At 33.2% G+C, this 12,015-nt stretch overlaps 1 protein-coding gene across 1 annotated transcript; it reads right to left on the bottom strand.

Moving 5' to 3' along the window:
* Window positions 1-858: 858 nt before the first annotated feature.
* On the bottom strand, window positions 859-7,116 carry LOC131647378 (histone acetyltransferase HAC12-like). The gene is made up of 15 exons (XM_058917276.1): window positions 6,884-7,116; window positions 6,132-6,408; window positions 5,114-6,045; window positions 4,742-5,026; window positions 4,376-4,657; window positions 4,040-4,168; window positions 3,764-3,964; window positions 3,518-3,660; window positions 3,072-3,375; window positions 2,724-2,863; window positions 2,544-2,601; window positions 2,035-2,454; window positions 1,870-1,947; window positions 1,561-1,787; window positions 859-1,389 (listed from the first exon to the last, which is right to left on the bottom strand). Exons 1-15 carry the CDS (start codon window positions 7,064-7,066, stop codon window positions 1,341-1,343), a joined length of 3,708 nt encoding a protein of 1,235 aa, XP_058773259.1. The 5' UTR covers window positions 7,067-7,116; the 3' UTR covers window positions 859-1,340.
* Window positions 7,117-12,015: the final 4,899 nt, after the last annotated feature.

Genomic DNA, 12,015 nt, shown 5'->3' with positions numbered 1-12,015 from the left:
AATTTTACAAGTTTTTTATATTCGTTCTTTCTAAATTAAATCATTACTTTTGACATCCTATAACATAAACAAACATTATTGAAAATTAAAACATAGTCAAAATCACAATTTTTTCAAAAAACAGTATTTTAAAAATAATTTTTATGAAAATTTATTTGAAATAGCTTCAAAATTAAGTGATTTTTTAAAATTTTGATATTCAAATAATTTTTCAATAAAAAGATGAAATACCTAAAATAATTTTAAGAATAACTATTCAAACCAAATTTTCATTTGAAGTTTTTATGAAAAATTTCTTTGTAATTTCTTTTACACACAAAATTTTATAACACTATAAAAATGATTTAAAAAAAAAAACAAACGGACCCTAAACTTCATAGCTTAACTCATGTTGCGGTTTGAAACATGAAAATACTTGTTGACATTAATCATAATTTTCTCTTCCATTATATATAACAAAAAAAATAGATCTAATCTAAGGTGTGTTTGTTTCAAGTTATAAAATAACATTCCCAAGAATATGATATTAAAAATAGAACAATCTAATGTTTGTTTCAATTTTTAAAAAATTATTTTCAAGTATCTTTTATTTTTGAAAATGTTGTTTACACATGATTTTTTCTATATTTATTCTCATATTAAAGGGTGAGAATCCAACATGAGAATAAAATTTGACTAATTTAACTTCGCACATTTATTTTTCTTTTTACTTTTATAATTTTTAAATTAAGTTAAATTTGTAAACATTTTTAGGAAATTAAATTTTTCACCGAGTACATGCATATAAATATTAATCCTAAGAATAACAGTATGATTCCAAAAAAAAATAATATTTTATAATTAGAAATAAACTCATCAATAAAATTTTGGTTTTTCAAATCTAACTAAATATAATAAAGTTAAAGTGAAGCAATAGATGAAAGCACAGACATCCCAACTAGGTTGGCACCCCTATACTTACATCAACAGGCATCCCAACTAGGTTGGCACCCCTGTACTTACACCCACCTAATATTATCTAAAAATAATAACAACATTTGGGGGGACTAGACCAATACCCAAAGTAACAACAATGTAGACCAAAATAATTGGCCAACTGCCTCGTTAAAAACCTTATCAAAGAAAACCCTTTTGGGATTAAAACTTTGATGAAGGCAAAAAGAGTGCAGTTTAAATACAAGAAACAGTTATTGCTTAAACTTTGATGTAGCAATTGTTATATATGGAGCAAACTCACTTGCAATTGCAAGTATTTCTTGTTATTATGTGTGAACTATATATTCACAAAAGAGTCATCGATCAATGACTGCTTTCTTGCTATCAACAGCTGCACCTCTATGTCAAGATTTCGAACGCATTCCTCTATATTCTAAACGCTTCTTCAGCATGCTGCAAAGTCAATATAAATACAAAAGGTTATGAATAATTTAGCCAAAACAATGACACCATGTTGAAAGAAATAAGTATATTTGTGCATACTTTAGGCAAAGAATGATTTTAGAAAGTAGAATCTCTAAATTCTCTAAGTAGCGTAGAATTTTACTAGTAACACTAACACACCTGCAATGTTGTATTATACATTCTGAGTCTTTGCAATCCAAGGAGTGAGAAAATCGTATAATCCATATATTTTCACAATCCTCGCATCCGCCACGAATATTAGTTGTGCAACTTTTGGCATGCTTTAAAAACTTCTTGAATTGACGACATGATGTATCAGAGCAAGGTTCAGCACTAGTTGCGGGGCATTGATATGCATGCTTCAACATCATCTCCAGTTTCAGCAACTGTGTGTAAGACAGAAAGTATGATCACCAATCTAGAACAATCAAGTAATGAAAAAAAATATCTCGAGAATTAATTTCATACCTTTTTCCTTTGTGACACATGCTTTCGAAGTTGAGATACTTTCTTCAAAAATTTCTCCAGTTTCATTTTCTTTAACATCTGTGTGTGTAAATCAGAAAGTATGATCAACACAATCTAGAACAAACGAGTAATAAAAACAATAAATCCAAAGAAATAAGTTCATACCATTTTCCCATTAGACTCTTGATTATCAGATTGTGATGTTGAATTATTTTCAACCAACTTGAGTTCATTTTGAGTTGAATTGTGTTCATTTAGAGTCAACTTGTGTTCATGGCAGTCAGCACCTCTATCCTTATAGCATGCAGAGCAAATGGTACAATCTGGACAAACCTCACATTTCCAGCACTTTTGAAACACATTGTGTGCACAACAAATACTACAACATTTTCCAGAAGTCATAGGACTAGGATTGCATAGATGGTAGAGGATCATCATTGAGGAATACTTGGCTCGTCGGAGTGTGTCAAACTGAAACTGATACTTCTGGCAGAAGCTCAAAAAGTTGTTCCTATCTTCAAATAATCCATTCTCAAGGATGGTATCATTATGCTTAGTGCTGGAGGGGATATCATCAACAACGGCCTAAAAACGACACATAAATAAAAAATTTGCATGAATTTACTAATGATGATAAAATCATATTGAAGCTTTAGGCTTAGTTAGGTTGTTACCTGACAAAGTGGATGCACTTCTCCGTTCTTTAAGGTGTGTTCATTTGAACTATGGCAACTGTAATATATTGATACGAAAGTCAAAGACAAAAACTCTTTTTATTCTATTCAACGCAAAACCAATGCATTCACTTTTAAAGAAGGAGGAAACAATTGAAATATGTATTTAAGTTACCATACCTTCCACACTCCTGAAAATTCTTGCATTCAGTGCAAAACCACCGCTTCCCAGACATTATCACTTCACAGCAGTGTATGCAAGAATATTGTAAGTGAACTACAATGAAATTTTCCTTGGTAGGCAATATATCTTGGCCCAACTAATGAAAATCGAGTGAAAAAAAAGGAAGAAAGATTAGATAAAGTTATACATATTATATAAATAACTTAAACCAAACTATATAATACGGACATTACAACTTTTCATTCAATCTAGTATAAAAGGATATGACATTGTATACTATATATAAATGTTGAAAAACCAAAAATGAAATCAAAGGATGAAAGTAATAAAGAAAGGAGACATACTTTTTGCATCACCAGAATGTCTTTAGCAGCGTCTTTCGAAGGATTGACATGTCCCATGGTCTTTAAAGCTCTAGTAGACACTTGTTTCTTCAACATATTATCATAGTCTCCTCTACTCTCTTTTTCAATGGTCCTCGCTTTTTCCATAGCAGAACCACACCAAAAGTCTCCATCAAAGTATGGCAAACGAGAAACTGTCACTTTGGAGCCCTCTTTTTCAGTAGGAACAAATAAATGATCATATATGTTTGTTAAACCAACAACAATTTTTTCTTCAGTAGCCTTTTTCAGCATTGAAAGATACCTGCATAAACAAACAATATAAATATTCTATGGTAACATGGCACTGCTACTTGTTGAAAACAAAGAAGATAAACAAGGAAAATAGTACTCTCAAATTCTCATAAAAACTCATTATATACTCATAAGAAGAAAGAAAAACTGACCAAGAGCGTAGCTTATCATTGTTTGGAGTCTTTTGCTCTTTGGGATGACAATATAGTATATAATCATTCCTTTTTGAAGGAGGACATGCCCATATGTGGCAAGTTGAGAAACCCCTTTTCTTACAAAAATCAAGGTATCCAATCTGATGATTGAGAAAAAAAACACAAATAGAAAAAAATGGAAGGATTTAGTATTCAATTTTATAAGTTTTATTGGCCTAGAAGTAAAGTTTAAAAGAAAAATACCAATATCTCATGGTAAACGAAGGTACGAAGTGCTTCTCCTTCCACAATCACTCTTTCAGGCCTAAAATATTTGACGGAATCAAGATATGAAATGTACACACAACGCTGATTCGGATTGCCACATTCAGAGCCAAACTCCTGGACGTACAGTCCAAAAATGCATATATCTGCTCCATCAATCTTCTGAAACAGAAGTATAACCTGAAACCAATGGAACTTGTATTAAACCTCTTGGATGTATATTTATTTTTTCATTGATAAAATTACTGAACTTACTCTTAATCTATAAGAAAATTCAGTCGGGTAATTCTTTTCTGGGATGATGTCAAGAAACTGCTTCTTCACTTTCAATTGTTTGTCGACCGATAACACTTCTCTAATAGAAATACTTTCTGCTGCTAAAACCTACAGTTTTGCAGAAATTCATGGCAAGTAAGGCAATATTCTATAGTTTTGAAATCAATTTACATTTGCTTTAAAAAGATCAATAGTATAAATAACAAGGAAGAAAACTATTTTAGTATTATTTTCAATTTACTTGCTTAAATAAGAATAAGAAAATGTTACGATATTTCAAGTTTACGTGCTTACATGCTGATTTTTCTGTATTACCTTATCAAGATTCTCACTTCCTTTAACTTTTCCCCCATCTACTTTCACTTCCATAAGACGCTTAAAAAGTCTTTTCTCCAAGTGGTCACTAAGCTTGGTACTTGGTAAGTCCTTAGCACCATAAACAGTAGTCTTTTGTAAGGGAACATGCACTCCATCTTCAATTTCTCTCAAGCGGCATACAGCACATATATAATCTACATCGCAGTCCAAATCTTTTCTGTTGTTGTAGAGTGCACATACTTGATGCTGCCATCTTTTGCATTTATTGCATTCAACCCACTAGAAGAAACAATGATCGTTAAAAGTTAGTTTATGGTTCTCAATATCAAGATGAATTATATAGTAATGGTTATTACAACATACCGGTTCTTCAAGTACTTCATCATTTGTCTTTTTTTCAAGATTTGCCTTAGAAACAAATGTCCCGTTGAATGGAATGCACCCGCCTTTAGATGCATTATAACAGGAGGAGCAAAAGCAACGCTCTGCATCAAATTCCTCATCTTTTCTACAGAAATATATTTTTCTTCTCCCGATGGAGCGGCCACAGCATATACAAAAAATTGGCACCGGTGAAAAGTAAAGCTTTTCCCTTTCGCATAATTGGCATGTATTTGCATCAATTCCAGTTCCATCTTCAGTTGAAATCTGTGTTAAAAGAATTGTTAACTTTTATAACAATAAATACCCAAACACACCAGGATAATTGAGAACACTAGAAGATGGTGTACTAACCTGAAGAGGTTCCTTTCTCAGACTATTAATATGTTCTGTTATTTGATCATGTGTGAAAAAGTCAATCAAGGAAACAACATCAACGACAGCTTTTGGGTCACTGACTTTCCTTTTAACAACTTTCTCCTCTTGGTTGAATCCAATTATGTCATGTTTGTCCTCTACATCAATAGTAATAGGAACCTTGCTTTTGAGAGCATGCATAGTAGTATTTGAGCACTTGGTATGTGTCTCTTGATCAGTTGTTGGCTCATCAACTTTCTTTTTGGTGTTTGTCCAGAACTCAGTTGTGTCTTGTATATCTTCCCCATCAATAAGAAAAACATCCTCGGTGAGAGTAGGAAGGTTGGAGTTCAATGTAATGCCACGGTCGAATTCAGCTATGCCCTGCATAACCTCTCCACCAGTATCTAAAGGATCCATGTCGAGAGTACGCATCCTGGATTTCAAACTAAAGGCAAATTCCTCTGAGCTGATTTCCATCACATCATCGCTTTCGAGGCTTGGCTCCTCAAAGATCTGTTCAAGTGTATCACCTGCCTCATTGTTGTTTATCCCTCTGAGTCTCGTAGAATGAAACATCGGATTTGTAAGTTCTTCCCCATTGTTCGCAAAATTGATAGAAGAGAAGGGGGGAAATTGTAACTGTTGTGACACTTCCAAAGGTGTTTGAGAGGAATAAGGTTGAACCAACTGGTTATTCCATTGATCATTATTCAAGGAATAAGGTAGTACTGGAAGAGGTTCGGTATTACCAGCCAAGACATCATTAACATCATGTCTTAGAATAGAGCTCTTCTGAAAATCCAGCATTTGTGGTAGATATTTCCATGCATCTTGCGATTCTAAACAAGACTTCCAGCCAGGAAAAGGATTGGAAAATCCACAAATCATTTTTTTTCTTTTGGCAGGTTGTTGTATGTCGGTATCACCTAAGAAAGGAAACACAATGTCAATAATATATTGCACACCAAAGGATTTAAACTTGGGAAGAAATCTTAATCTAATTTAAACATACAATTATTTGTGTGTTGATGATGAGGAAAATAGTTTTTAATATATCTGGTGTTAGCATCCAGATAGCTTTCACCACCATAAACAGGTAAGTTACTACCCACATCCATATTAGCAACTAGGGGGATTGATGAACGGTCATCAGGAAAACAAGGCAGGTCATGAACAGTAGAAGTGTCATATTGTCCCCCTTTTGGCATGCTATAATAACCAGTGACATGAGCTTTAGAATTGTCCGATACAGCTCGGCGAGGCAATGTCTCCAGGTTCATATATTCTTCCTGCCAAATATGTCAAAAACACAATAGTGTTCAGTTTATACTCTTTTCCTTAACAAACTAAATATATTAAAAATAGTTGCATCCGAGCAGTGTCATAATTAGAAATATTCCAGTAAGAGCAGATAGGTGATAACTACAAAAAGGAGTTTACATAGGTGATCAATAACAAACAACAGCTAAGTAACTGGTTTTTGAGGGGATAACTCCAGTCTCAAGCACAAATATTTGAACAGCATCAGCAAGAAAGTAGCAGCTTGTGCAAAAAGGAATCAATGAAAACAACACAGTTGTAACCAGACATAAATTGATTAGCATTTCTACAACACTTAGCAGATTAGCCTTATTTGATTTTCATACAAAACTTGCAGAGACAATGCAAATCCACAATTAACTTTAGATCTTTCTGACAAAACATTTTTCTTTTTTCATAACTTAAACTTAAAACTGATTACCAAGGGTGCCTCAAAAAACATACCCTTGAAGCAGCACCATCGCGGAGAGGATGATCACGCCAGTCGGTGGAAAATCCAACAGGTTGATTGCATGATTCATCAAAGCCGCTCTTTCGTATATTGTCGGAGAAAACTGGTGAATAATTTCTTAATGTGCCATAAGCCTTTCTTTCATATGCCACGGGAAACCAACTGTTGTAATCCATTTTTTCTATTCACTGAGCTACAAGAAAGTTCAATTAGTGTTGATGATATATACTATAATAAACTCAAAATTGAGAGAAAATAAGATTATAATAAATTTAATCAAGTCCATATATAAACACCAAATGTAATTCTTTAACTATTTTCAAAATATTCTATGTATTTTCATTGATTAAGTTAGAACATTATACATATTTATGCATGTTAATACATTATAATCAATTTTCCAACCAACACTCTAATATTAGTCACTGAATTCAGTCAAAAATTAGAACAATTTTTTTTTGTCGATTTAGGTTGAGGAATTAGAGTCATCAATCAAGACAAAAAAGGTTTCAGTTTTTCTTCAATAATTAAATTTATCAACTCGTGATTGAAATGAAAAAAATTAGGGCTAGGGTTTTAAATTTGGGGATAAATGAAGACGAAATAGAGAGTGAAAAGGAACGTACAAAGTGAAAACGTTGTCGTTTCTGAAAACCCAAGAAAAGAAACAATTGACTTTTTCTTAATTAGTCTTCTTCGGTCTTCGATTAGTATTAATAATGTTTAGTTTGCCGAAACTTCATTTACTTATAGTAATAAGAATGGACAAGGGTTTCCATAAATTTCGCTTTTAGATATGTATTCCCTAATTTTCAAGCATATATCTACACGATTATATCTTTAGGTAAGTAGATTACTAGATTGGGTCATGCTAACGAGTGCCCCAGGGGCACTCTTTAAGCATTCCATATCAAGAAAATATTCCTTAAATAAAGTATTTATTTCAATATTCAATGATTTTAATACAAGTAATTTCAATAAAACAAACTCTGTCATTGCTTAAAAAAGTCAGATATTTCCTTTTATAAAATATTAAATACAAGTATTGCTTACCTTTTAAAACTCTTAACAAGTGCCCCTGGGGCACTCGTTAGCATTTCCCTACTAGATTTACTAAGATTTATTTATCATTTATCATTGGCTATAAATTACACCTAAAGTGTTTTTTTTAGTAAATATTCAGTTTATTTTCACTTCTAATTGATATTTAAAAGAAAACTTACCTACAATTTTTTAAATGAGGTTTATACTATTTGTCAATGAAAGTATGACAAGTGTACTTTAACATCATTTAATGAGTAAAAATGGGAGATTTGCATATATGTACGAGAAAATTATACACTTTTTATATTTTTATTTAAAAATAGTATAAACCACGTCTAAGCAATTGTATATAAGTATTCTCCTATAAGTTTTTACTGTTTTGCAACAAGTTTTAAGTCAATCTTCTCCTCTTAGAAAGTTTTTTTTTGTTTTATTTGTGGAATTAAATTTTTAAATAAAAATTTAATTTTAATCTTTGTATATAAGTTTTTGGAGAAATTATTTATTTTAATTATAAATAATATATATTTATGATTAATATTTAATTTTATTTGGTTTAATATATTAAAATTAATAAAATAATATTTTTATTTCTTATTTCAACTAAATGAGCTATTTGTTAGGACTAATAAAAAGCTCAACTTTTTTTTAGACAATTTCTCAATGAACCTCATAGATATCTTAGGCACCACGCGGAATTTCAAATTTATCCTATGTTTAAGTAGATGTATGTTTGAAAGCACCTTTATTTTGCACTCCTTCCATAAATGCATCTATGGAACCGTAAAAAAACATTGCAAAGTTAAATTCAACTTATTTCAGTTTAGCAATCATTCTATGGATGCACTTACGGAACGTGGTGAAAACAGAGTGTTCCGTAGATGCACCTACGGAACAGACTGCTATATTTTCAAATCATATTCATTTCACTCCAAAACTCAATGTTTATTGCAAAAATGTAAAATTAAAGTAATGCATTTTAAAGACAATAGTATGTAGACAAAACAAAATATATCATATAAATAATGTCGGTCATATTGTCGAATACATCATCAAAATAACATACATAAACGAAATAAAAATACAGACATCAAAAAAACAACAGGCATCACTACTGTGTATGTCAGACATTATCCTGCGCCTCTCCTCTGCCTCTGGCCCCGCCTCCGGCTCTGCGTCCACCACGCCCTCTGATGGCTCTGCCTCTAGCGTCAAGTGCCCCACCAGTCCTGGCACGATGTCTACGGTACAGAAATGCCTCCTCTGTCAGTCTAATCATAACATCCAGCACACGCCTCTGCTCAGACCCCTTAAGGAATAAACCATCTGCAATAGCTCTCAGGCCCGTGTCAGCTATCTGACGACACCGGAGAAAAGATTCTGAGTATGGTCCAACTCAGCCTGATGAGCCTGCAAAATCTCCTAGTGGGCTGGTCTGGGCGGATCTCCAGGTGTAGTGGGAAGCATGTACGAGCGTGACACTCTGTAGTACCAGGTAATGTACCCCTCGGCACAACTCCAGTCGTGCTCTGCTATCGTTGTCTGAGCCTCCTCAAAAACCATGTGATGCTCCCAGTCTGCAGAGACCTCATCTAACTGCCGACGGGTCGTGGTGATAGGAGCAGAGACAGTAGGGTCATGAGGTATCGTTTGTGCGTAGCCAAACTGATGCATGAGGCGCTCTGGAAGATAACGTACAATAATGGTCGAGTTGGCAGCCAACCACCCAGAATATAGAGATATATCATCAAACAGAACCGTCTCACGGTACTCAGCATAACATTCATAATATGTGTCCTTGACAGTCATGCGATCAAGTGCGCGCCTATAAAGATCCTGCACCTGGTTCCCTCTCCGGGGGCTGAATGCACTGGCACGCGGCATGAGCTCAGTGTACCCCTGATAGGTAGATGCAAGAGGCATGCCACATCATCAAGTGTAATGGTAATCTCACCGTGAGGAAGATGAAATGAGGAATTCTCCGGATGCCATCTCTCTGAAAATGTCATTTGCATCCCGTTATGTATCGTCGCGTAGTAGACCTGACAGGGGTCCTTCAGGCCAGAAGCTAATAGTACATCCTGGAACCACGGCTGGTCAAGCTGCGCAAGACTGGCAATCTTTCGGGCTTGGTTGGAGAACCTTTGGGGATCCCTCTCTTGACATTATTAAAAAATAAAAACCGTTATTAATAAGCAAAGTCAGAAACTAAAGAAAATAAATTAATAAGTAATTACCAAAGAAAATTTACATCTCCCTCCCAGATACGCGTGACTACATGATCTGCATACCCAGTCAACAGGGATGCGTCTACAAGGCCCCTCGGGTACCAAATAGGCTCCGACACCGCCTGGTCTTCGTGCAGCTCCGGAGGTGGCACCGAAGATCCTGCAGCATCTATCACTGGCACAAGCACATATGTAGAAGAATTGCCCCAACGACGTCTGCGGGGGGTGGCATCTGTGAGGAACCCTCAGCATCAACATCATCCCGAGTACTCCGTAGTGTAGTAGTAGATGGGGAAGGCCCGGCTGGAACGGGTGTAACGGATGGGGAAGGCCCGACTAAAGCGGGTGTATCAGATGGAGATGGCCCGACTTGAGCGGATGTATCAGGTGCATCTATTGCAACGGTCCCTCCATTAGTGGTGCGTGAGAGATGCATGGGGTTGAGATGAGAAATTTTTTTTCTTTATTGTCTCTAACATAGTGACAAAGGGTAGGATGATAAATTTAACCTGAATCACTATAAAAATTTAAAACATAAGTCATCACCATAACTATTTAACTAAAAATAAGAGAAAATTAAAAGAAAAAAATAAGAGAAAATTGAAAATTCTGAAACGAGTGTAAGAAGTTTTTACGTTTGAACTTTTATTCATGATTTGTATTGAATTTGTTATTATTGAAATGCTAACTAGTGCTTTAACAACACATATTGAAAAATTAAAAATAAGTTCATCAATTAATGTTTAGAATAACTTCATTCAATAATTCAAAAGCAAAATAACGCCATCAATCAATGTTTTGAATACAAATTAAAATTATCAATTAAGATAAAAAGAATGAAGTTTCATTGATTTATTTAACTTTCCGAAAGTATGAAATGATTGATGACGATAGAATTAAGGTTTTAGATTTTAGAATAGGGTTACAATTTTAAATTTGGAAATAATAATAGTGATATAGAAGGAACAAAATAGAGAGAAAGGGAACTTACCAATGTTTTAAAAATTAAATCGGAGAAAAAAACGCTAAAACATGTTGGTCATGGTTCAATGTGTTCAACCGTAATTGAGCTGTATATTAAATTTAAACTAAAAAATAAATAAATATATTATTAAATATCATAATAAAATTAATTTATATCATAATTTATAAAATAAAATTTTCAAATAAATACGATACTAATAAACAAGCTTATAAAATAAGAAGAAATGCATGTAAATAACAAATTATAAAATTAGTTAAGGCTAAGGACCAATATTTATATATAAATATTTGTTCTAATTACTTAACTCAAAGCCATAAGTTCTTCGTCAGTATAATTTTTCACATCTCTTCCAAGACCAACATCATTTATCTCGTACCCACAAACATTATATTATTTCTTCTCTTTCTATTTACATTTACATTATTTCGTGTCTTTCAATTTTATTATATATTTTTCATCTGTACAATTTTAAATTTACTATAATTAATTTTTTAGATTTAAACAAAGAAATAAAATGAAGTAAAACATAAAAAATTATCTTTGATTTTTTGAACAGTCTGGTTCACCAAAACCGGTCCTAATTTTACGGTTATTTTAGTTTTTTGCACTTGAAGCAATTTTTTTTCAAATTTATAGACTTAATAGTTTATTGGTCCAAATCAAACTGAATTAAACAACGTTTTAAGGTTGAACCGTTTCAACCGACTGAATCAATCTAGTTTTTAAAACATTGGAACATACAAGGGAAAATGTTGCTTGATGACTTTCTCTATGAAAGTTTCTTTATAGATAGCTGAAAAATTGTGAGAAAAAACAATTAAAAGGTGAGGACTAAGTTACCTATAAAAGGTAAATCCAAATAAATAAG

This window comes from Vicia villosa, linkage group LG2 (genome assembly GCF_029867415.1).
Source record: "Vicia villosa cultivar HV-30 ecotype Madison, WI linkage group LG2, Vvil1.0, whole genome shotgun sequence".
NCBI lineage: Eukaryota > Viridiplantae > Streptophyta > Magnoliopsida > Fabales > Fabaceae > Vicia > Vicia villosa.
Note: the sequence above shows the minus strand (reverse complement) of the source record. Positions and strands in the feature narration are given on the sequence as shown.

Coding starts and splice junctions, on each gene's coding strand:
- LOC131647378 (XM_058917276.1), bottom strand. CDS start 7,066: ATGGATTACAACAGTTGGTTTCCCGTGGCATATGAAAGAAAGGCTTAT. Junction 3,376..3,517: donor AATGATAAGCTACGCTCTTG/GTCAGTTTTTCT, acceptor TTGTTTATGCAG/GTATCTTTCAATGCTGAAAA. Junction 1,390..1,560: donor TGTATAATACAACATTGCAG/GTGTGTTAGTGT, acceptor TTGACTTTGCAG/CATGCTGAAGAAGCGTTTAG.